At 62.3% G+C, this 22500-nt stretch overlaps 2 protein-coding genes and 1 pseudogene across 14 annotated transcripts; 2 read left to right on the forward strand and 1 right to left on the reverse strand.

Annotated features, from left to right (window-relative positions):
* Positions 1-974: 974 nt before the first annotated feature.
* On the reverse strand, positions 975-11248 carry LOC128770699 (synaptotagmin-9-like; annotated as a pseudogene).
* An 840-nt stretch (positions 11249-12088) lies between these two features.
* Positions 12089-16508, forward strand: LOC128771361 (olfactomedin-like protein 3A). Of its 12 annotated transcripts, none has more exons than XM_053886754.1 (8): positions 12089-13385; positions 13622-13725; positions 13787-13977; positions 15187-15293; positions 15356-15544; positions 15600-15780; positions 15846-16001; positions 16063-16325. In XM_053886754.1, the coding sequence occupies exons 1-8, from the start codon at positions 13125-13127 to the stop codon at positions 16323-16325; spliced, it is 1452 nt and encodes a 483-aa protein (XP_053742729.1). In that variant the 5' UTR covers positions 12089-13124. The 12 variants fall into 12 exon arrangements, with proteins under 12 accessions (XP_053742729.1, XP_053742732.1, XP_053742733.1 ...); XM_053886757.1 differs by having other exon boundaries at positions 15842-16001; positions 16063-16312; XM_053886758.1 differs by having other exon boundaries at positions 15190-15293; positions 15842-16001; positions 16063-16312.
* A 101-nt stretch (positions 16509-16609) lies between these two features.
* Positions 16610-22449, forward strand: LOC128771362 (carabin-like). Of its 2 annotated transcripts, XM_053886763.1 has the most exons (10): positions 16610-16754; positions 16961-17048; positions 17110-17217; positions 17329-17491; positions 17557-17682; positions 17789-17912; positions 17972-18041; positions 18180-18294; positions 18360-19740; positions 22370-22449. In XM_053886763.1, the coding sequence occupies exons 1-9, from the start codon at positions 16639-16641 to the stop codon at positions 18479-18481; spliced, it is 1032 nt and encodes a 343-aa protein (XP_053742738.1). In that variant the 5' UTR covers positions 16610-16638; the 3' UTR covers positions 18482-19740; positions 22370-22449. The 2 variants fall into 2 exon arrangements, with proteins under 2 accessions (XP_053742738.1, XP_053742737.1); XM_053886762.1 differs by having other exon boundaries at positions 16614-17048.
* The last annotated feature ends 51 nt before the right edge of the window (positions 22450-22500 follow it).

Below are 22500 nucleotides of genomic sequence, written 5' to 3' on the forward strand. Positions count from 1 at the left end.
CAAGTCCTGCGGAAGGCCACGCCATCCGCACCCGCATGGTCAAACTGGAGCCCGGGTTCGGCGGCGCCGCTTGTCCGAGACCGTCCAGAGGAAGAAGTGCAGGCTGAGGAAGTGCGGCGCCAAGTCCGGGGCCGGCGGGAGGCGGCGCAAGCAGGGCCCCGCAGACCCTGACCCGGCAGGCTGCGGGGCCGACTGGAGCCCGTGCTCCCGACCCTGCGGCGGAGGAACCCAGGGAGCGCTGCAGGGAGCGCCGGGCCTGTAACGTCCAGCCCTGCTAGAGGCCAGGGCCTCGCTCGCCGCCCAGTTAGTCGGCATGGAAACAACCTTTGCTTTTTTGTATTTCTCAAACGGTCATGACAGTTTTTCAATAAAGTCAGGTGCGGTGTCAGCGTCTCCAGTCCGCCCCCCTCCGCTCCTCTTCCGTGTCACTGGGAGGTGCACGGTGACGTCACAGCTCGCGACTGCGCAGCGGCGCCCACCAGGGGGCGCTATACGTCACTACGAGGTGGCGCCACCAAGCAGGCGGGTGTGAAGAGGGCGGAGCGAGCGGAGACGTGTCCGCCCCCCCACACACACACACTCGCTTTCCTCGGAGCTTCACCAGCAGGTGGCAGTAGAGACTCGGTGACAGGCGCGAGAGCACGTGGCCTCCTGGGCGGGAGTTCCCCACTCAGGTGACGCAGGCGCAGCTTCCGTGTGGAGGTGAGTTGCAGATCAGACCTTTACATCTGGTCAGTTCAGGGTGGGGTCCTGCTCTGGTTCCTCCAGCGTTTCACCACTGAGACCAAGTGCCGCCTTTGAATCTTCAACCGGACTGGTTGTCATGGTAACGGGGGTCAGATGTGTGTGTGTGCAGCTAGGCTTATGAGCGGTCCCCACGAGGACAGAGCGAGAGAGAGACGCGGCGGCGCGAGCGTGGTGCTAACTCAGGTCCTCACACGGGCCCTTGTATGTACATGTTTATTAGCGACAGGTGGGAGGAGGAGCGCGGCGGCGGCGGCGCCACCTCTGGTGCTCACGACACGACGTGCAGCCTGAACAACAAAGATGGAGCATGCACTGGAGGCGGCAACAGGAAGTGGACCTGTGGGAGCCGCGGCACGTGCTGTCAGCTGCCAGCCTGGACAGGCTTCAGACCGGGAGCCTCCGCCTGGACCTGGAGCGGAGGGTGAAGCCACCGCTCTTCCTGCTCCTGCGGGGACCCCAACACACACACACACACACACACACACACGGCTGAGGAGAGAAAGGGTGAGCCGGTGAACGGAGACGGAAGACGCCGACGGCACGTCCCGGCGGGCTCAGGGTGAGGGGGGCGTCTTCAGGGAGTTGGTGGACCCCCCCTGGCTTCCAGTCCCAGCTGCTCCGTCCCACTGCAGAGCACACCACAGCAGCCATCAAGCATCTTCTCTGCCTGGGGGCCTCAAGCTGAGTCGTCCAGGAGAGACCCAGACAGAACACTCATCATTGTGAGAGAGCTGGCCCATCTTTTTCTTGAGGGGCCGAGTTTGCCTTATTTTGGCCTGTTCTGTCTGGCGTCCCCACAAGGTTCAGCCTGAATTTGAGGAGGAAATAACTGGATTCCAGTGTGGCTCAGATGAGCCGTGCCGGGGAAAGGGTCATGAGAGGTCCTCACCCAGGCAGGAGAGACACGCATGTGTGTGGAACACAACAAGCCATTAGCTGCTTCTCTGCTGGAGCTGCCGAGTCTCAGCTAATGGGAGGAGTCAGAAGAGACTCTGTGTGTGTGTGTGTGAGGTGTGTGTGTGTGAGGGGGTGTGTGTGTGAGGGGTGTGCAGAGGCTGCTCCGGCTGCATCTCTCAGCAGCTGCAGGAGGTGTCCTGAGCTTCAGCTCATGAGGAGGGTGGAGGGTGGTCCTCAGGAGGGGCGCCTCATCCTCCAGCAGCGGGAGACTCCATCACTTCCTGTGACTGGTGCCGGACTCTCTGGGCCGGGACGTCTGCTGGAGGGTGGCACGGGTGCTGCACCAACAGGGCGGGCGCTCCAGAGCCAGCTGACCTGTTTATCTCCACATTAGCAGGAACCAAAACAGCCGCTGCTCTGCCTCCGAGTGTGTGTGTGTGTGTGTGGGCCGCAGCGTCAGAAATAGAAGCATCTGTGAGCGGCAGCTCTTTGTTGTAGCCCAACGTGTCGAGGGCTGTTGTGTAACTGCTCTCTGTCAACGGTGAGGAGGAAGGAGGAGGGAAGGAGGCGCTGCCTTCCTCTGGAGCCTCCGGCTCATCGCTGCCGTCCCAGGACTCTCCCACCCAAGTGCTTCAGCCGGACGGACCGGACACGCGGGAGACGCTGGCCAAACCTCACCGAAATGGTGAGAGACCGGGGGAAAGGTTTGGAATCACGCCGAGAACCTCACGACGGAAGCGAGGGCCGCGAGCGCGTGCGTTACCTCCAGCAGAGGGTGCCAGTGAGCGATGGGTTTCCGCGGATAGGTCAGCATCTCGCTCCAGTTGGTCCCGGCCCAGGGTCTCGGCCTCGGTGCCGACCCGGCACAACGCCGATCACCTCGTTGTGTCCGACCCTGTCAACAGAAGCGCAGGTGAGTCCCGGCGGGCCGGGGCCGAGGCCAGGCGGCGGGCGGGCGGGGGCGGACCGGTCGTAGTCCATGACGGCGATGAGCAGGCTGATCTGGTGGATGTTCTCGGCGGCACGTCGAACACCACGGCCTCGTTGTAGACTGGGTTTCAGCGTGTTGCGCTTGGTGGACGTCTTGCGCTTCTTCAGCCGCCGGCCCTCGCACATCAGCGACACTTTGACGTAGGGATCTGTAGGACACACGGAGCTCAGTGAGCGTCCGGCCCCGGGCCCCGGCCCCCCCACTCACCCGAGGCCCCGGTGATGTCCATGGCTTTCAGGTTCTGGCTTTGATCATTGGTGATGGTGAGTCGCCCGGCCGGTGGCAGGTAGCACAGTGAGAACATCAGCTCGCCCAGGTCGCAAGTTGTCCTGCAGACGGTCACACACGCTGGCTGAAACATTATGACCAGCAGGAGGATGGACAACCACAAGGGGTCCACTGAGGGTTCACGACAGGTCACAGCAGGGGGGGGGAGCATGCGCCATGGTGTGGTTAGGGAGACACGCTGCGCAGCTCTCCTCCTCCTCTCCTCCTCTCCTCTCCTCCTCCTCTCCTCCTCCTCTCCTCTACTCCTCCTCCTCTCCTTCCTCTCCTCTCCTCTCCTCCTCTCCTCTCCTCTCCTCCTCTCCTCTCCTCCTCCTCTCCTCCTCCTCCTCCTCTCTCTCTCCTCCCCTCTCTCCGCTCTCCTCCTCCTTTCCTCCTCCTCCTCCTCGCCTCTCCTCCTCCTCCTCCTTCTCTCCTCCTCCTCTCAATCCTCCTCCTCCTCCTCCTCCTCTCCTCCTCATCTCCTCTCCTCCTCTCTCCTCCTCTCCTCTCTCTCTCCTCTCCTCCTCCTCTCCTCCTCCTCCTCTCCTCCTCTCCTCTCTCTCGCCTCTCTCTCCTCCTCCTCTCCTCCTCCTCAATCCTCCTCTCCTACTCCTCCTCCTCCTCTCCTCTCTCCTCCTCTCTCCTCTCCTCTCCTCCTCCTCTCCCTCTCCTCCTCTCTCCTCCTCTCCTCCTCCTCTCCTCTCCTCCTCCTCTCCTCCTCTCCTCCTCCTCCTCTCCCTCCCTTCCTCCTCCTTCTTCCTCCTCGCTCCTCTCCTCCTCTCCCTCTCCTCTCTCCCTCCTCCTCCTCCTCTCCGTCCTCCCTCTCCTCTCCTCTCCTCTCCTCCTCCTCTCCTCTCCCTCCTCTCCTCCTCACTCTCCTCTCCTCCTCCTCCTCTCCTCCTCTCTCCTCTCCTCCTCTTCCTCTCCTCCTCCTCCTCTCCTCCTTCCTCCTCCCTCCTCTCTCCTTCTCCTCTCCTCCTCCTCCTCCTCCTCTCCTCTCCTCCTCTCCTCCTCCTTCCCTCCTCTCCTCTCCTCTCCTCTCCTCCTCCTCCTCCTCCTCTCCTCCCTCCTTCCTCCTCCTCCCCTCCTCCTCCTCTCCTCTCCTCCTCCTCTCCTCTCCTCCCCTCTCCTCTCCTCCTCCTCCTCTCCTCTCCTCCTCCTCCTCTCCTCTCCTCTCCTCTCCTCTCCTCCTCTCCTCCTCCTCCCCTCTCCTCTCCTCCTCCTCCTCCTCCTCCTCCTCTCCTCCTCTCCTCTCCTCTCCTCTCCTCTCCTCCTCTCCTCTCCTCACCTCCTCTCCCCTCCTCTCCTCCTCTCCTCTCTTCTCCTCCTCCTCTCCTCTCCTCTCCTCTCCTCTCCTCTCTCCTCCTCTCCTCTCCTCCTCTCCTCCTCTTCTCCTCCTCTCCTCTCTTCTCCTCTCCTCTCCTCTCCTCCTCCTCCTCCTCTCCTCCTCCTCCTCCTCCTCTTCTCCTCCTCCTCTCCTCTCTCTCCTCTCCTCTCCTCCTCCTCTCCTCTCCTCCTTCCTCTCCTCCTCTCCTCTCCTCTCCTCCTCTCCTCCTCTCCTCTCCTCCTCCTCCTCTCTCTCCTCTCCTCCTCTCCTCCTCCTCCCCTATCCTCTCCTCCTCCTCTCCTCCCCTCCTCTCCTCCTCCTCTCCTCTCCTCCTCCTCTCCTCTCCTCCATCTTCCTCTCCTCTCCTCTCCTCCTCTCCTCCTTCCTCCTCTCCTCTCCTCCTCCTCCTCTCTCCTCTCCTCCTCTCCTCTCCTCCTCCTCCTCTCCTCTCCTCTCCTCCTTCTCCTCCTCCTCCCCTCTCCTCTCCTCCTCCTCTCCTCCCCTCCTCCTCCTCCTCCTCTCCTCTCCTACTCCTCTCCTCTCCTCTCCTCTCCTCATCTCCTCCTCTCCTCTCCTCTCTCTCTCCTCCTCTCCTCTCCTCCTCCTCCTCCTCTCCTCCTCCTCTCCTCTCCTCTCCTCTCCTCTCCTCTTCCTCCTCCTCTGGCGACAGTACACCGATCACTGACCCACATCGGAGCTGTTTGGGTCGGAGCCCCAGGAAGTCGGGAGGCTGAGGCTCCAGCTGGAGGCTCAACCTGCTTGGCGGACGTTGAGAGAGGTTCGGGTCTCTCCAGGGTCAGTTCTGACCCAGAACGGCCCGGGAGCCGGTCCAGAGAGGCTCCAGTGGGAGGAGCACAAGTGACAAGTCACCAGTCAGCCATGTGGATTACTGACCTGGAGCTGTCTAAACAAGTGGCTGAACTGACTGAGGAGCCTTGGCTTCAGGTCAGTTGAGGTGAAACCAGCCGGCGAGAGTCGCTCCGTCCTCTCGTCAGCCGCAGCATCGGGGCGCTTGAGACGGACCCGAGTCAGCGAGGGGCCGGGAGTGAGTGACACGGGACGCAGCCTGCGGCGCTGGGGATCTGTCGGCACTCGGTCGGAGGATCTGGGTCGAGTCATCAAACTTTAACAGGCTCTAAGTATCTTTCCATGTCTCCGCCGACGAGTCCTCCAGATGGAGTCCACCCCAGTCACTGATAGCTGCGACGAGCCCGGACTCGTCTGAGCTCAGGGCTCGGCTACTTTTCCTGAACCTAGGGACGACTTGGTGCGGCCGAAATGGCTCATGTTTGGTCCCTGAAAGTGAGTTGTAGGAACAAGGAAGGGAGTGGTCTGAGGGCGGGGCATCTCACCGACGTCACGTACTGGATGTCCCGGCACAGCTTGGTCTCGCGCGGGAAGTCGTTCAGGTCCAGGAAGTTGTCGACCACCACCTGTCCGATCAAGTCGTGGCGGGAAAAGCGGTCGAAGTCGTAGACGCTGAAGTGCAGCTTGCGGCCGGAGAGCTCGGCGTACGCCACCGGAACAGGAAGACCTCGTCGAACAGCGGGTTGAGAGTCTTGCGGTGCACCTTGGTCTGGTGCTTGGTTTTGCGGTCGGGCAGCAGGTAGATCTTCACGTAGGGGTCTGAGGTTCCGGAGAAGTCCTTGGCCGGCAGGTCCAGCGCGCTGTGGATCTTCACGATCAGCTGCTCCAGGTCGAAGTCGAACTTGAGGATGAAGTTGAGGCGGCCGCAGCTGTCGCTGCGCCGCCCGTCCTCGCCGTCCACCCCGACCGCTGCTTGTACAGCTCCGGCTTGATCCGGCCCAGACCCGACAGGGAGTCCTGCCGCCTGGAACTGAGCCGGGTTAAAGTCCGGATCGGACAGGTTCATCTGGCGCCGGATGGAGTTGTGACTGCAACAGAAGCCAAGCGGGTCAGGTGCCGCGCCGGTGCCCGGCGGTCCGGGACTCTACTGACCGGACGGAGGAGGTGGGCTCGGTGGTCTGCCTCTGGACCCGGTCTCGGGCCAGCGTGTGCGGCTGGTAGCGCTCCACCGTGGCCTGCGCCTCCAGCGGGATGTCGGGCGACGTGTGGCTGATCTTCAGGGCCGACTCGGGGACGGTCACCCGCCATGGTGGCTCGGGCGGCTCCTTGACGCAGCCGTCCTCGCTGAACTCGCGCTCCTCGCCGTCCACCTGAGGTCACGTGATGAGACTCTGGTGAGGTCTAAACAGAAGCTCCAGTCATGTTGACCTCACACGCTTCGAGTCTCAGACTGTCCGGCTCGTGACTCTCCGTGAGGCGTTCGGAGTTAACGCGAGTCATTTGGCTCTTTGCTGACTCAGATGTTCTCACGGGAGTTATTCAGCGTGACTCGCTGAAACACGTCGACGCGTCCTTCACTCGACCTGAGGTCGTCAACGAGTGCTCGAGTCCTGAACTGCCCACACCCGCAGGAGACTCGCTGCACCTGCTCTGGCTGTGACTCACCTCTGTGAGGACGGGCTGTTGGTCCCCTCCCAGGAAGTGCGCCCCCTTCAGGATGTCGGGGAAGAAGCGGCCGGTGAGCGGCAGCCAGCAGAGCTTCCATGAGACGAAGAGCGAGACGCCGAAGAGAGCGAGTCCACAGGTGGTGACCAGCAGGGACAGGAGGCTGACCGACACATCTGCAGCCGGACACAGGCAGAGTCAGAGCGCGGCAGTGACTCGCTTCCTCTCAGTCTGTCGCCTCACTTGGCTTCTCTCTCTCTCTCTATTTGAAAGCAACAGATTCAATGTGACTCTCACACTCTCCACAACACATCGACCTTTGGCATCACATCACCTCTTCCTCCTCCTCCTCTACATCACCCTCTCCTCCCTCACCTCCCCCTCCTGCCTTCTCCTCCTCCGCCTCCTCTCCTCCTCCTCTCCTCTCCTCCTCCTCTCCTCTCCTCCTCTCCTCCTCTTCTTCCTCTCTCCTCTCCTCCTCCTCTCCTCCCCTCCTCTCCTCCTCCTCTCCTCTTCTTCCTCTCTCCTTCTCCTCCTCCTCTCCTCCTCCTCCTCCTCTCCTCCTCCTCCTCCTCTCCCTCCTCTCCTCCTCTCCTCCTCTTCTTCCTCTCTCCTCTCCTCCCCCTCCTCTCCTCTCCTCCTCCTCTCCCCCTCTCCTCCTCTTCTTCCTCTCTCCTCCTCCTCTTCCTCCTACTCCTTCTCTTTCCTTCTTCCTCCTCTTCCTCCTCCTCCTCCTCTTCCTCCTCTCCTCTCCTCCTCTCCTCTCCTCCTCTCCTCCTCTTCTCCTCCTCCTCCTCTCCTCCTCTCCTCTCCTCTCCTCCTCCTCTCCTCCTCCTCTCCTCCTCCTCCTCTCCTCTCCTCTCCTCTCCTCCTCCTCTCCTCTCCTCCTCCTCTCCTCCTCCTCATCTCCTCCTCTCCTCTCCTCCTCTCCTCTCCTCCTCTCCTCTCCTCCTCCTCTCCTCTCCTCCTCTTCTCCTCCTCCTCCTCTCCTCCTCTCCTCTCCTCTCCTCCTCCTCTCCTCTCCTCTCCTCCTCCTCTCCTCCTCCTCCTCTCCTCTCCTCTCCTCCTCCTCTCCTCCTCCTCCTCTCCTCCTCTCCTCTCCTCTCTCCTCCTCTCCTCTCCTCCTCTCCTCTCCTCCTCTCCTCCTCCTCCTCCTCTCCTCTCCTCCTCCTCCTCTCCTCCTCCTCCTCTCATCTCCTCCTCCTCTCCTCCTCCTCTCCTCCTCCTCTCCTCCTCTCCTCTCATCTCCTCCTCCTCTCCTCCTCCTCTCCTCCTCCTCCTCTTCTTCCTCTCTGCTCCTCCTCCTCCTCACTCTGCAGGTCCAGTCCAGTCCAGGTGTCTGGCGTGTGGACCACAGGTCACTATGTTTCCCAACCCAACTGACCTGCACCCTCTGGGGCTGAAGAGGCGTTGACCTTGACACTGACCTGTCTGTGACCCAACACTAGGACGCCAACGTGTATTTAGAAGCAGCCAATGTTTGGGGGCGACCGTGGTGGGAGAAGGTTCCGGGCGTCAGGACTGTTTTCAGCTGAGCTTCCCAACTTCTTTCTGTTTATTCTGAGCAGACCTTGGTCTTTCTTCCTCAGACACTTTGCGCAGCTGACGTCTCCTCCACAGGTTGGGCCTCGGTGCTAACGTTTCTGCAGCTGCCCTGCAGGAGGCGCTGAGTCAGCAGACGAGAAAGTCGCTGACAAAGAGAGGCCAAGTTTGGAGGAGGAGCCTGAGGCGGCAGAAAGGTGTGGGCAGATGGCGGCGGCGCCAGTGTGGCGGGAGCCACGCCCCCGGCCGGCTCAATACGAGGCGGCGGCGGCGGCGGTGAAAAGGTCGCGGGCCGGCGGCTCCCCCCGGGGAAGGCCGGCAGATGGTCCTTCCTAACTTCATTTGCCGGAGGAGGGGAAGCGTGACTGGTGAGGACGTGGGCCGGCACAGGGCCATTGGCTTTGTTGCCTCATCACTGAAGATCGGCGGCGGCTCTCCACGTGTGTTGCCTGGCAACAGGCAGGAGCCAAGCCGACATGTGACCACCCGCCGAGGTCTCAACCTGGGGCGCGTCCCGCTGTTCTGGAGCTCCGCTGAGGAGGCAGCTTCCTCCAGCTGAGCCTGGCCCGGCTCCTGCCTCTGGATGAGGAGGCCCAGAGTGGCTCCTGAAGACGCTCGCCCTCCACAGTCCGAGGACGTTCCTGCAGGACAGGCCCCTGGCTCTGAGCCCTGGGTGAAGGAAGGAGCTGGGACTCAGCCCAGTCTGGAGCGGAGTTGGCCCGTGGATCAGGGCTCTGTTGCAGCCCGAATCTGAGGCTGAGGTCGGACTAAATCCCTCTGTCAGAACTGTCAGTGTTGGGCCGGAGGTGGAGCAGCGCTTCACGGCGACTCTGCAACACTCTAGCGCCGCAGACTTGGTGTCAGAGGGAGCACATCGGAGCGCCGGGGGCCTCTGCTGTCTGTGGGTCAAGCTCGGCTGAGGTCACGTGACTGGCGACCTGCAAGAGCGTGGTCCCACTCTGGAGCGTTCTCAGGTGTGTGAGAGGGGGGTGACGCCCCCACTGTGGTGTCAGACGCCTGAGAGGTGGGAGGGGGAGCTGCAGAGGCCCCGAGCCTTCTGACAGCTGAAGCTCGGGGGGTCATGTGACTGCAGCCTCTCGCCGGAGCGGCCATGTTTGGATGGTGCCATCGAACTGTGCGTGTGTGTTGCGAGCGCTAATACAAGAGGAAGTGGGTCAGAGCTCCTCAGGGGAAGCTCGGCTCGCTTCCACCCTTCATCCAACTTTAATGAGCCATTGTTGAGAGGCAGCTCTCACACGCTGCACCAGCGCTGGACCCCATTAGCCCTGACAGCGCCGCACTTCCTCACATGCAGATGGTCAGTGGGGGGCGCTCTGCTCCGTGCGAGAGTGAGCAAAAGTCAAACGGAACTGGACGAACCGGAACACCACACCACCCCCCGCATGCTTGTTCTGAGCGATCGACACCTGGAGCCGAGTCACGTCAGAACTGCACCCGACAAGCACGTCGACACCGAAGGTCACGTGACCTGGAGCGCCCGGACTAGAACGAGGCAAGAGGCGGTCCTGACCTGAGTCCGTGTAGCGAGGTCTGGCCAAGTCCCGGAAGTAGTAGATGAAGTCCAGGCAGCTGTCGTCCTGGACCTCTCCCCTGGAGCAGAGGTCAGAGAGCAGCTCCAGCGCCTTTCGACAGATCTCATCCTCTGCTTCTGCAGGCATTGCCCTCCAGCATCCTCCTGTCTGCTCGGCCAGTCCTGCTGACGCCGCTCACGCCCTGGGCTGGACCCTGGAGCCTGGACCCTGGACCCTGGAGCCTGGACCCTGGAGCCTGGAGCCTGGACCCTGGAGCCTGGAGCCTGGAGACTGGAGCCTGGAGCCTGGAGCCTGGAGCCTGGAGCCTGGAGCCTGGATCTGGACTCTGGACTCTGGACTCTGGATCTGGATCTGGACTCTGGATCTGGATCTGGATCTGGATCTGGACTCTGGGTCTGGACTCTGGATCTGGATCTGGACTCTGGATCTGGACTCTGGATCTGGACTCTGGACTCTGGATCTGGACTCTGGATCTGGATCTGGATCTGGATCTGGACTCTGGATCTGGATCTGGATCTGGACACTACTCAGCTCGGTTCCGCTGGACTGGAGAGAGTGGCGAGTGAAAGTTGGCGCCTGGACTCACGCTCTGCAGCCTCGGCTCCTGAATGGAGGCGCGCTCCTCCGTCAGCTGGCTTTGCTCTCTCTCTCACTCTCTCTCTCTGAGCAGCGAGAGGAGCGGGAAGTTCCTCCTCCTCCTCCTCCTCCTCCGTGTCTCAGCTTACACACCAGCGCTGTGCAAATGTCAGCTCGGCTCTCATGAGCGAGCGCACGTTTGTTTCCTATACACAAAAGTAATGAAGTCTCAGGCCCTGCAGGAGTCGAACCCGTGACCTTCAGCGAGGACCTCCTCACCCCCAGACTGACTTGCAAACACGGAGAGACGAACCTTCCCTCTCACTCAGTTGTGATGCTGCGGGTCTGAGGTGGGACGCGGCTCTGCATCTTCTTTGTTGTTCCCTCATCTGCCGCCGCACCTGCCAGACACTGGCCCTCTGTCCCCCCGGGGCCCAGCTGCCGGGGCCACAGAGGCCGTCTGTTCTGGAGCTCCATTTGTTTGGTTTCCTCAGAGCTGGTCTGAAGTCAGGACGTGACCGTGGAAACCAGCGAGGGAGAAGAGAACGTTGTGATCTCAGCTCAAACATCTGCGACGCTGACGTCCGTCCCAGGTCGGCAGTGAGGGGCCCGGTCCCGCGACTGAGGTGAGAGGAGCCTCTCTTCCCCGTCTCTCTGCTGCCACGCCTGAGGCAGATGACCTTCTCTGGCTGGAGCTCCTCTCCTCCAGCATCAACACCTCTCTGCACAGACGGAGCGTCCGACCCCACACCTCCTTGTCACCTTCACCTACGTCAGCGCCACCGTCGTCAGGTGACATCCTGCCGACGTGTTAGTTCATGACAACGGGCCCAGAAGTGTGGGGGATCTGGTCGCCTAGCAACAGCGAGCCATGGTGGAGACACAAAAACGAGGTCATGGGTGAAGAAGAAGGCAGAAGAGATTCCAGAGGAGCGGAGGAAGAGCCGGAGCCCCTCCCGCCACAGTCGCAGGCCTCGAGAGAGGGCCGGCTCGGTCCAGGCTGGGCTGCTCACAGGCCGCGGGTGGCTCTGACCTTCATCTTCCCGAGGGCCCGGCCCCTCCGTCTCCCACTGACACTCTCCACCTCCTGGGGGCAGTCACTGGCAGAGCGCTGCTCTTGCTACTGCCGCCGGTCAGCAGGGGGCACCTGCCTCTGTGGAGAAGCGGCCTTCATCAGCGTCATCTCTTCTTCTGGCAGAGGTTGCTAAGCTACGGCGGCTGCAGATGAGTGGAGCTCTCTGGGCGTCACCAGGGTGGAGGGGAGCGCTCCACACCTGCCGACACCAGGTGGCCAGGCGTCAGAAAAGACAAGTAGAAGTCACTGAATGAAGTTTGAAAAAGTGCCAGCGGGAACCTCCCACAGACGGTGAGGAACCTGTGTCCTTTGGAATCAGACGAGGAGTCTCAGCTGGGGAGGCGGACCAGCAGGGGTCTGTCTTGGCTGCAAAGTGTTGAGGTCTCAACTTCTCAACTTGAGGTTCTTGCTCTGTCGGAGCAGAGCGAAGGCCAGAGCGACGTCGCAGCAGGCCTGACTCCGCCTCCTGTGCGGCTGTGACCCCGCCCAGATTCCACCCCCCAAGTGTGGCGCCGACGTGGCTGTCAGCCGTTTCCCCCTGACCAATCGCGGCAGGGTGGGCGGGGCTCAGGAAGAGCGCGGAGGAGGTGGGGGCGTGCGTGCGTGCGTGCACGTGTCAGATCCCTCTGGGAAGCCTCAGCAGTGCTTCATTAATTGATGAAAGTGCTGACTCATCACAACAACTTAATGAATGGAAGTGACGGGCGTCTCCTCTGTGGGGGCCACGCAGAAGTAGGTCGCATGAAAGATGGATGGTGTGAGGCCGGGGCCGTCACGACACACCAGCCCACCCCATGCTTTCGTCCTGATGTTCCGCCTCGGAGCTTCACTGCCCTGGGAACTGAAGCCACCACCTGCTGCAGAGACGGAACCTTCTGCGGCGGCGCCACCACCAGTGCAAGCTCCAGCCTCTGTCCTGCTCCGTCTCCGCTCCTGAGTCCAGGGCAGCGCCTTCACTTCCACTCTTTTGTCCTGTTTCAGGTGGCATTTCAAGAGTGTGCCTCCACTCCCTCCGCAGCACCAGGTATGTCTGAAGAGACAGAAGGTTAAAGGGCAGAAATGTGGAAGGAAAAAGGTTTGACGCTCATGGAAGGATCTGGAAAACAGGTCAGAACCTTCAGAGTTCAGTGGACGGAGGAGAAGAAGAGGCCAGTTCAGGAGGAGTGAGGCTGCTCTGGGGTCTTCTCATCTTCAACAGGACCGCACCGCGGGTCCTCACAGAGACGAGGGCCACAGCGGTGGAACATGTGGGTGACCCCCGACCCCCTGCACACACAGGCTTCATCACGGCGCTTCAACTGGATCTGACTCACAGGTCACATGGTCTGAAGAAGGATCTGAGGTCCTGGTCTCAGGTGGTGACTGGACCGGCCCGGCGTGAGCAGCACTTCCAGGTGACCATTCATGGAGCACTTGACAGGAAGCCCTCCTCCATGTGTGAGAGGGTGACGGTCCTGCCTTGATCTCTGCTGCCACCCAGTGGAGGACGCCCGTACTCGCAGCATCGACCACACACACACACGACAAGTCACATGACTGCAGCTGTTGCTAAACTGAGCTGGTCTCTTAACAGAGGACGGTGAAGTGGACGGCAGTGAGTCAGGACCTTTCACTGGCTTCGCTCTCAGCGCTGAGACTCCTCCCATCTGGACCTCACAGGGTTCTGCTGGTGAAGTCATGCCACAGATGAGACCCGGGTCAGGAAGGGTGGGGGAGGGAGGATGGACTGTTCCTCACTTGGATCAGAACCTCTCTGCAGCTGGAACAGATGACAGAAGTGAGTCTGGATCAGACTGGGTCGAGCCGGTTCCGAACATGGATCGGTCCTTTATCCTCCTGCTGGCCCTCTGTCTGACCTGCAGCCCAGTCCGGAGCCAGAGCCCGGGTCAGGACTCCTTCATCATCCAGTACCTGGAGAGAAGACTGCTCCAGATGGAGGTGAGGACGTGTGGGAGCAACTCTGAGTTCACGTGTGCTCCATGTGTGCTTCGCTGCCAGGCCTCTGGCCTGTGCTCAGCTGCCCCTCCTGGACGCTGAGCTGCATGAATGAGTGAATTCCTCCACTCCCTGTGAGGCCTCCACTTCCACGTGGCCCAGCTGCTTCACTCGCTCATCTGGCTGCGACGTGTGCAGCGCGCCTTTCTCTCCACCTCCTCCCCTCTGTCTGTCCTCAGGAGCGCCTGAGCCGCTGCGAGCAGAACACGGCCCGCCTCACGCAGACGACCTACGACCTGTCCTCCCAGGTGCGCGCGCACCGGTCCACGGTCCACGTCCTCCAGTGGGTTCCTGGATGGGTCGCGCTGACGGCCGACGTGAGCTGAGCCGGCGTGTCTCTACAGGTCAGAGGTCAGGAGCCAGGTGGACGGCGTGTCGGCCCGGGTGGACCGAGTGGAGCGGGAGCTGGAGTACCTGGAGAAGAAGATCCCGCTGTCGTCCGACATCCAGATGGAGGAGGCTCTGCTGGAGCAGCAGATCCAGGCGGCCGAGCTGGAGCTGATCCAGAACAGGGCCAAGCTCCAGCTGCAGAGCGGTGAGGAGCCCGGGCCCCGCCGCGGGAGGAGCCTTGCGCCACGCGCTTGACCACACCCACGTGTTCACGTGTTCATGCCCACAACTCTTCAACAGGGACATGACACAACTGAGTCGGGAGGGTCTGCTCCGATCCACGTTCCTGTCAGTGTCAAGTGAGGAAGGGTAGACGTTTGTTGAAGTGATGGAGGGGCGAGGAAGGGGTGAGGACGGGTGATGGAGGGGTGAGGACGGGGTGCGGTGGGGGTGAAGGAGGGGTGAGGTGGGGGTGAAGGAGGGGTGATGACGGAGTGATGGAGGGGTGAGGGAGGGGTGAGGAAGGGGTGAAGGAGGGGTGAGGTGGGGGTGAAGGAGGGGTGAGGTGGGGGTGAAGGAGGGGTGATGACGGAGTGATGGAGGGGTGAAGGAGGGGTGAGGTGGGGGTGAAGGAGGGGTGAGGGAGGGGTGAGGTGGGGGTGAAGGAGGGGTGATGACGGAGTGATGGAGGGGTGAGGAAGGGGTGAGGTGGGGGTGAAGGAGGGGTGATGACGGAGTGATGGAGGGGTGAGGGAGGGGTGAGGGAGGGGTGAAGGAGGGGTGAGAAAGGGGTGTAGGAGGGGTGAGGAAGTGGTGAGGAAGGGGTGAGGGAGGGGTGAGGTGGGGTGAGGAAGGGGTGAGGGAGGGGTGAGGTGGGGTGAAGGAGGGGTGAGGAAGGGGTGAGGGAGGGGTGAAGGAGGGGTGAGGTGGGGGTGAAGGAGGGGTGATGACGGAGTGATGGAGGGGTGAGGGAGGGGTGAGAAAGGGGTGTAGGAGGGGTGAGGAAGGGGTGAGGGAGGGGTGAGGTGGGGTGAGGAAGGGGTGTAGGAGGGGTGAGGAAGGGGTGAAGGAGGGGTGAGGAAGGGGTGAGGGAGGGGTGATGAGGGATAGAAGACTAAGTTCAAACAAAGGGCCAGCGTGGATCAGAGTGGAAATCAGAAAAGAGGGAAAATGAAGTATGTGTATGAATTGTATTTCATGTGGAAAGAACAGAAAGAAAACAACATTTGAAAATTGAGACTTTGAGTGACTCAGCAGAGGTCAGCTGGGAGGCTGACACGGAGCACGGCTCCTCACGTCCGCCTCCCAGCTGACCTCTGACCCCTCCTGCGAGGCGGACTCTCTCACCTGCTCCGGCCCTGTCTCCGCCGAAGGCCCCGATCCGCTGGTAACCTGTGGAGCGTCTTGTCTCCAGCAGACTGCAGCGTGGCGCTGAGTCAGATCAAGTCCCTGAAGATCGTGAAGAAGACGGGAGACGTTTCTGGATCCTGGTTCAAGGACCCGACAGCAGGCTCCCAGAAGGTCAGAGATGAATGGACGGCCCTCTCAGGCCGCAGCGTTGAGCCGCTGGCCGTGTCTTGCAGATCTACCTGCTGAGCGGCGTCCGGAACCACACGCTGCTGGAGTTCGGCTCCCTGCAGAGCTTCAGCAGCAATGCCACCCCCCCACCCAGAGTCCTCCAGCTGCCCGCGTCCTGGCAGGGCACCGGCCACGTGGTCTACGGCGGCTTCCTCTTCTACCACAAGGCCGACACCCCCAACCAGATCCTCAAGGTCCGATCCTCAAGCTCACGCTGCGAAGGCTGCTACTCCCCGCTGCCTCCTGCAGGTGTCTCTGGAGAGCGGCGGCGTGGTGGACAGCGCCCTGCTTCCCGGGGCCGGGCGCCTCCCAGTCTACGGCCTGAACCCCGACACCTACCTGCACTTGGCCGTGGACCAGCTGGGCCTGTGGGTGCTTCACGCTGACCCGGACTACGCTGGGAACCTGATTCTGACCAAGCTGGACAAAGGTGGGTCGACGTCGTTTCTCCCCCGTGAAGACGCAGCAGCCTGTCTGTGCCTCCTCCCCAGCCAGCCTGGCCGTGGAGCTCACGTGGGACACGCCGTGCCAGAGCCGCGACGCAGAGGGAGCCTTCCTCATCTGCGGGACTCTCTACGTGGTCTACAACTCGCGTCACGGCGGGCGCTCCGCCGTCCAGTGCGTCTACGACATCCACCACACCCTTGGCAGGCGAGTGGAAAGGTCAGGCTCCTCTGGTGTCTCCCAGGTCAAAGCTGTCCCCTCTCTGCAGCGGGGAGACTCCCGTCCGGTTCTTCCCCAAGCGCTACACCAGCCACAGCAGCCTCAGCTACCACCCCGGCGACCAGCAGCTCTTCACCTGGGACGACGGCTACCAGACCGTGTACCAGGTGGAGACGCGCCGGAACCTTGCGCAGCCCGCTGGCGGCTGACCACCGGGCCAGAGTGGCGCCTCTGTCCCCGCAGCTCTGCGGTGGCTTCAGCTTGTTGCTCAACAATAAACCTTTGCTCGGCTGCCTGAATCACTGGGAATGATCGCAAGGTCCGATGCCGGGTGTGACGTTGCTGCGAGCTGTCAGACCTTTCACATTATGAACGCAGGCTCCGTCGACCGTGCGACACTCGGAGCTGCGCGTGAACACGCACGTGACCAGTCGAATCACAGCCAGAAAACGTTATGAGTCCCGACAGAGGACATTATGTTGGCGGGAATACGACGTCGCGGCTCGTATGTCTCTGAACGAGAGGACAAAGGTCCCGCCCCCCACTGCACCGGAAGGCCCGCCCACTGGCTGGGCTCCCGCCGGAGATTTGACCCACTGAACGGGCCGGAAGCCTCGGTCGGACCATGAGGAGGAGCTCCACGCTCAGGCGGCGCAGCGGAGCCGCGTGCTTTGACGAGTTCGGCTTCGCAGTGACCAGCAGGAAGCAGCGGAAGCTTCAGCACAGGTGTCACCATTACAGGTGCGACCCTGCCGCCGCGCGCGCGCGCCTCCGCCCTCGGGTCTGAGCTGCTGTTTGCCTTGGCTTCACCCACTGATGTCCTTCTCTTCTGGTGCCGACGGTGTTGGTTGGAGGAAAAGCTCTCTCCACTGTGGCGCGTCAGTCCCGCCGGATCTGCCGCCCAGCAGGGCTGTAGCTCCCGCTGAGGATCTGCGCTTGTGTGTCAGTGCCCCGCAGATGAGCCCGGCCAGGGTCAAGGAGCTGTGTGAGCTGCTCACCTGCTGGAATGGCTCCAGCTTCATCTGCAGGAGCCAGGTGAGGCCCGCGCGCGCGCCCCTCTGCCGCCGTGCGTCTCACTCCGGCGCCTTGTCTCCAGGTCGAGCGCTTCATCCGGATGGGTGTCCCCGCAAGCCTCCGGGGCCGGGTGTGGAAGTGTCTTCTGAACACGGACGGCCTGAGGGAGAGCAGCCGCTTCAGTTATCAGGTGAGACGCCAGCGCAGCTCAGGCCTCGCTGGCCGTGTGGGGTGCCGAAGCTGAAGCAGGCCGTCCTTCACCTCTGAGGACCTGACCTGAGCTGTGGGTGCTCCCTGACAGAGATGCCTGCTGGAGGTGCGGGAGCGCCTGGTGGACCTGGGCATCAGCGAGTACAGCGTCTTATCTGCCATCGCCACGCTGAGCGACGCTCAGAACCTCCCGCCGTCGGCCCGCGACCACGAGGACCACATCGCTCTGTTCCGGCAGGTGGCTCTGGACCTACGTGAGTCCCCAGCGCCAGAGTGAAGAGTCCCGCCGAGAGCCCACCTGTCTTCCTCTCTCTGGCAGAGCGCTCCTTTCCCAGCCACCGTTCTCTCATGGGCGACAGTCCGGAAGCCATCGAGGGTCAGGCCAAGCTCTTCCGGGTTCTCATCGCCTACGCCAAGTACAACCCGCGGGTCGGCTACAGCCAAGGTACCGAGTGACCCCACCCCCGCCCACCCCCGGGCCCTCGCTCGCTCGCTGACGTGCAGACGCTCAGAGGAAGCGCGGGATCTGAAGGCCGCCGTCTGACTCGCAGGCATGTCCTACATTGCTGCTGTGCTGCTGATGCACTTGGGGGAGGAGGAAGCCTTCTGGGCCCTGACCGCTCTCCTGGACCAGCCCAAGTACCTGGCCCAGCTCTTTGACCTGGAGCTCACCCAGTAAGAGACCAGCGATCCGGGAAGGTGACTCCACACACACCAGGTCTCTCTCCCTCCAGGGTCCAACATCAGGTCCGAGTGTTTGAGCAGTTCCTGAGACACAGAAAGCCCAAGCTCTCCCAGCACCTGGTGAGTCCTGCTCCGAGAGAGGCTCGGCGTCAGCAGGGCCTCCTCTGCCCGAGCACAGCCGCGAGCGCGGAGAGTGGCGGGCTCCTGCCGCTCTCCCAGAGCGTCTCTGAAACGGCTGCTGAGCGCGTCTCCCTGCAGGAGTCGCTGGGAGTCGTCCCCTTCCACTTTGTGATGCCGTGGTTCCTCTGTCTCTTCACCTCGCTGCCCTGCTGGGACTCGGTCCTGCTCATCTGGGACCTGGTCGCCCTGCGCGGTAACCCCACTGGCGCCTGCTTGTGAGGAGGCCCATGGCGTGACGCTCTGACCTGCTGTCTGCAGGTCTGTCTGCCCTCTTCCACGCGGCTCTGACCATCGCTGACCTGCTGGAGTCTCGCCTGATGGAGCAGAGGGAGGAGGGCGCGGTGCTGCCTCTGCTGCTGCGCGTTCCTGTGGACGTGTGAGTGAATCCATTCGTGCTGCCACGCGCTGCAGGGTCAGCAGGACCTGGCTCCTGTGACGCTGAAGACCCACCGGTCCTCCAGAGGAGCGGCCCCCCTCTGGGACGCAGTCTGCCCCTGGGTTCTTCAGCCTGAGGCCACAGAGTGACGGGAGACTGGAGCCTCTGACGCGGGACTGGTCTCAGGACGGGAGCGTCGGCGCTGGCCCGGGGGCTTCAGCACTGGTCGACCTCTGAGATGCAAGTCCCGGGTGGAGATGTTTCTGACTGGAGTCTGCTTCTGCAGAGCCCGGGCCCCTGCGTCCCGACGTGGAGGTGTCACGCAGACGGCTGTTTTGGTGGCCCACAGCCATCGTCATGGCAACTCGGCAGGGTCCCTGGGTTTGTGTCCGCAGACCGACGAGATGAACTGGTCCTTGTTGGTGCTGTCCAGCCCACGTGACTGTGTTCTGGAAGGTCCTGCACAAGTGAACACCAGAGGTGGAACGTTGCCCCCGGTGGCCAGTCCAAACAGGAAGTGAGGGGTGCGGTGAGGCGCTGGGCAGCCCTGGTACACACGGCAGTCTGGTGGCGTCCCAACACCTGTGTGGCTGTTGAATCATGCAGAGTCCAGGCTTGTTCCTCTGGTGGAGACACTTGAGCTGGAGCTGGCACGCGCCCCTCCGCCCGCCGGTCCACGTCCTGCTCTGTGGCGGTGGCGAGCCGCCGTTGCCACGCAGCAGCGCCTCCCGTGGGCCAGAGCCGTCTGGGCCCTCGGCCTGGATGTGCAGTCCAAGTCGGACTGGATTCACTTTGGTCCTGTGTGAGTGTCGGCAGCCACCGCGCTGGCAGAAGAAGACCGCGTCTCTGAGAAGACTGAGCTCAGCCGGCAGGATGATCCGGCGCAGAAGACTTGGCCGACACTGAGGGAGCAGAACAGGGCTGGTCCACCATCGTCTCCAGTTGTCGTCTTCTCTCTCCAGCCTGCCCCTCTTTTCTTCCACTGATCCTCGTCTCCGCTCAGCTGGAGGAGTCACTTGCTCACCTCCCACCCTTCCTCCGGGGCCGACCCGAGATGATCCGACCAGTGAATCCCAAACTTTTTCTGGTGGCAGCTCCGGCTCCATGTTTCATTGAAAACTCTGACTCTCCCTCTCTGTCATGGCCTCAGGTCCCAGTACACGGTGCTGGTTCCGGCCCTGTGGACCACCGAGGTGCAGGACTGGGAGCTGCGCTGCATGAGCCAGCTGGTCCTGGACGACGCCCAGCACGGCCTGAGAGCAGGTGAGCTCGCCGCGTGGCTCGGGGGAGGGGGGGTGCGCTCGCCACTCACGTGACCCGCCGTGGGGTTCTGAGAACACACGCTCGCTGTTCAGACACTGAAGTCATTCAAGTGGCCGACCAGTGTTCCGCTGATCTGATCAAGGCGCAGCAGCCGTTTGAAGGTTTCTCAGGTATCAGCTCCGTCTCACCTGTGCACCTCCTCCGTCACAAAGGCCGGCAGGAATGTGGCGGCGGGGTGTCGGCAGCGTAGGCGGCTCTGCTCCCACCGGGGAGTGGTGCGGTCCGTCTCCTGCTGCGTGCCTGCGTGCCTGACTCACCCCTGTTCACAGGCCTGCGGGGGCCGGCGGCAGGAGCAGGCTGATCCGCTCGCTGTGGCTCTCAGAGCTGTGACTCGGATGACTGGAAACCTCTCAGCGCCATGTTGGTCCTCCGAGGTGCCCCGGGATCCGCAGGTCTCCTCTTGCTTCTGCTGCGTCACAGGGAGCACGGCTCCCTCTGGCTGCGTCTGACGGTACGGCACGTGTGGTGCGATGGAGGCACCGGGGAGCCACGATGACCCTGACCTCAAGTCCTGAGCAGAACTTTGTTCTGGCTCAGCTGAAGCTCTTGCAGTTGTTGCTGGCTGCTGTCATTCCTGCAGCTCCAGCACTCACCTTGGACCCGGAGGTGCTGTGAGGAAGCTCACCTGGGACCAACCCTGAGCTGTGGATGTTCACCTTGGTGCCGCGACATGAACGAGGGAGTCCGTGTGCTGCGTCCTTCACCTTGTTGAGCTGAAAGTGCGCTGACCCCCAGCCTGCATGATCACCTGAGCGCTGCTGGGAATCACCGTGGCTTGAGCCGGCAGCACCTGAATCCTTGACTCAGTCTGTTGGACGTCAGTCACACTCTGTTGTTGTCGCATCCAAGGGTTGGAGCTCCTTCTTCGTCTGCAGGAGATGCTTGTCTTGTCCACAGCCGACAGAAGTGGCCTCATATTTCACAGCCTCCGAACATCTCATCTCCTGTGTGTGTGTGTGTTGCTCGATGCCCTTCAGTCTGCAACTTGCTCTGGTCGCGTGGCACCTGCCGAGTGTCATGGCGTGTGTTGGAACAGCGCAGATGTTTGGAGGGAGAGAGGCTGCAAGAGTCCGGGCGGCAGGGCCACCTCCGTGGGGTCAGCTCCAGAGGTCAGGGACGGAGCCCTACACGCCGGAGACGTGGCCCCTGTCATCTGGTCCCTCCAGGCTGTGGCCCCCCGCGCCAGAGGAGCTGGCCCTCACCGCTCTGTGGAGCAGTGGCAGCGCCGCAGGGCACGCACTGAGGCTCCGCCTTCATGTCCGGCCTGTGTGAGACTGGGGGGGTCCCACGCCTCCAGCGGGAAGGATCCGACCCCAGCCTCAGATGACCAGTCTCTGAAGAATGTGGCCCTTCTAACCTGCGGGCCTGGCTCTGACCTCTCATTGCTCTGTTCCTTGTGACCTCCTCCCCCACTCCATCTCCGTCTCTGCCTGAGGGGCCCCGGGGCCCCGTCACTCTGCCTTCTAATTTCCTCACATTGTTGGGGGCCAGAGCCTTTTTCATGTCACGGCGGTGTCGGCTTGGTGCTGAGGGGAGCGAGTCGGAGCTTCTGGAGGTCTGGATGGTTCAGCGTGACCCCTGGTGTGGGGGGCTCCGGCAGGTCCTGGGCGGGGACCTCCTCAGCTGCAGCCCTCCACCTCCGTGTGGGTTCCTGCCCCGGGTCAGAGCCTCTCACCAGAGGGAGGTCTCCACTGCAGCTCCTCTCATCCTCAGGTGCTGGAGGAGCCAGGCCGCCGTGCCGGAGATAAAGGAGGCTGAGATCCTTCATCTGATGGGTCACGTCTGGGTCATGTCTGACCTATGACCCTGCAGCGGTGACCAGTGTGACCTCATGGAGGAATCAGAGCCTGGTCTGTCAGTGTGAATCGTTGTGGGACCACGTCGGCTGTGAGATGGACTCGGCTGGCGCCGCGTGTTCCACGTGAAGCCCACGTCTCTCCCCCAGATGTTTGCCTCAGCGCTGACGGCCACGTGGTCGCAGGAGCAGCTCCTGTGGTGGGACTGGCCCACTCCAGGCCTGCTCCAGTGAGGCCTCCGCGAGGTGCCACCACTGCCAAAGGTCACGCACACACACACACACTTCAGATATCTGCGGTGCTCAACAGGGGGCGCTGTGTTGGCTGCGTGTCAGAGCAGCCTTGGATGTGGCGTTGGGTTGTGTCGCTCAGGAGCAGGCAGCTGCTCATTGTGGCTGGAGGTGAGACGTGTCAAAGTGGAAACCGTCCGCGCTGAAGTGGCTGCCGCTGATTCTTTTCCCTCCAGTCAGACGCGGTGAGTCACCGCAGGTGAGGTCACCTGAGCGTGTGCTTGTTGTGTCGCCTCCTCGAACCTTCCTCACTTATAAACATCCACCAAGGTCACATGACTCAGACGTGCCGCAGCCTGTCGCTGTTGTGCAGCGTCTGAAGACCAGCGCAGGTGGCTTGGTGCGCCTGTGTCTGGCAGCAGGACCGGACCCACTGACCGGGCCGCCCCCATGTGGCCCGCAGGCCGCGTCGCCGCCACCTCTCCTCTTGTCTGCCATTTGCCATTGACCTTTGTGACCCCAGTGTTTGTCTCTCTCTTCCAGAGCTCGGGCCTCGGCTGGAGGGTCCGGCGGCTCGGGAGGGTGCCGGACTGGGATCAGCGCCGCAGGAGGCTGAGAGAGGCGAGTGTGTGTGTGTTCCACTCTGTCATTATGACGTGATTCTCTCAGACAAG

The sequence above is a fragment of the Synchiropus splendidus genome, chromosome 14, assembly GCF_027744825.2.
Source record: "Synchiropus splendidus isolate RoL2022-P1 chromosome 14, RoL_Sspl_1.0, whole genome shotgun sequence".
Taxonomy (NCBI): Eukaryota; Metazoa; Chordata; class Actinopteri; order Syngnathiformes; family Callionymidae; genus Synchiropus; species Synchiropus splendidus.

Bases quoted from the DNA above. Each gene is read 5' to 3' on its own strand.
- LOC128771361 (XM_053886749.1), top strand. From the start codon at position 13,125: ATGCCACAGATGAGACCCGGGTCAGGAAGGGTGGGGGAGGGAGGATGG. The intron at 13,726-13,786 runs GTGGGTTCCTGG...GTGTCTCTACAG, and splicing joins TCCACGGTCCACGTCCTCCA to GTCAGAGGTCAGGAGCCAGG. The intron at 13,978-15,186 runs GTGAGGAGCCCG...TCTTGTCTCCAG, and splicing joins CAAGCTCCAGCTGCAGAGCG to CAGACTGCAGCGTGGCGCTG.
- LOC128771362 (XM_053886762.1), top strand. From the start codon at position 16,830: ATGTCCTTCTCTTCTGGTGCCGACGGTGTTGGTTGGAGGAAAAGCTCT. The intron at 17,049-17,109 runs GTGAGGCCCGCG...CCTTGTCTCCAG, and splicing joins GCTTCATCTGCAGGAGCCAG to GTCGAGCGCTTCATCCGGAT. The intron at 17,683-17,788 runs GTACCGAGTGAC...TCTGACTCGCAG, and splicing joins GCGGGTCGGCTACAGCCAAG to GCATGTCCTACATTGCTGCT.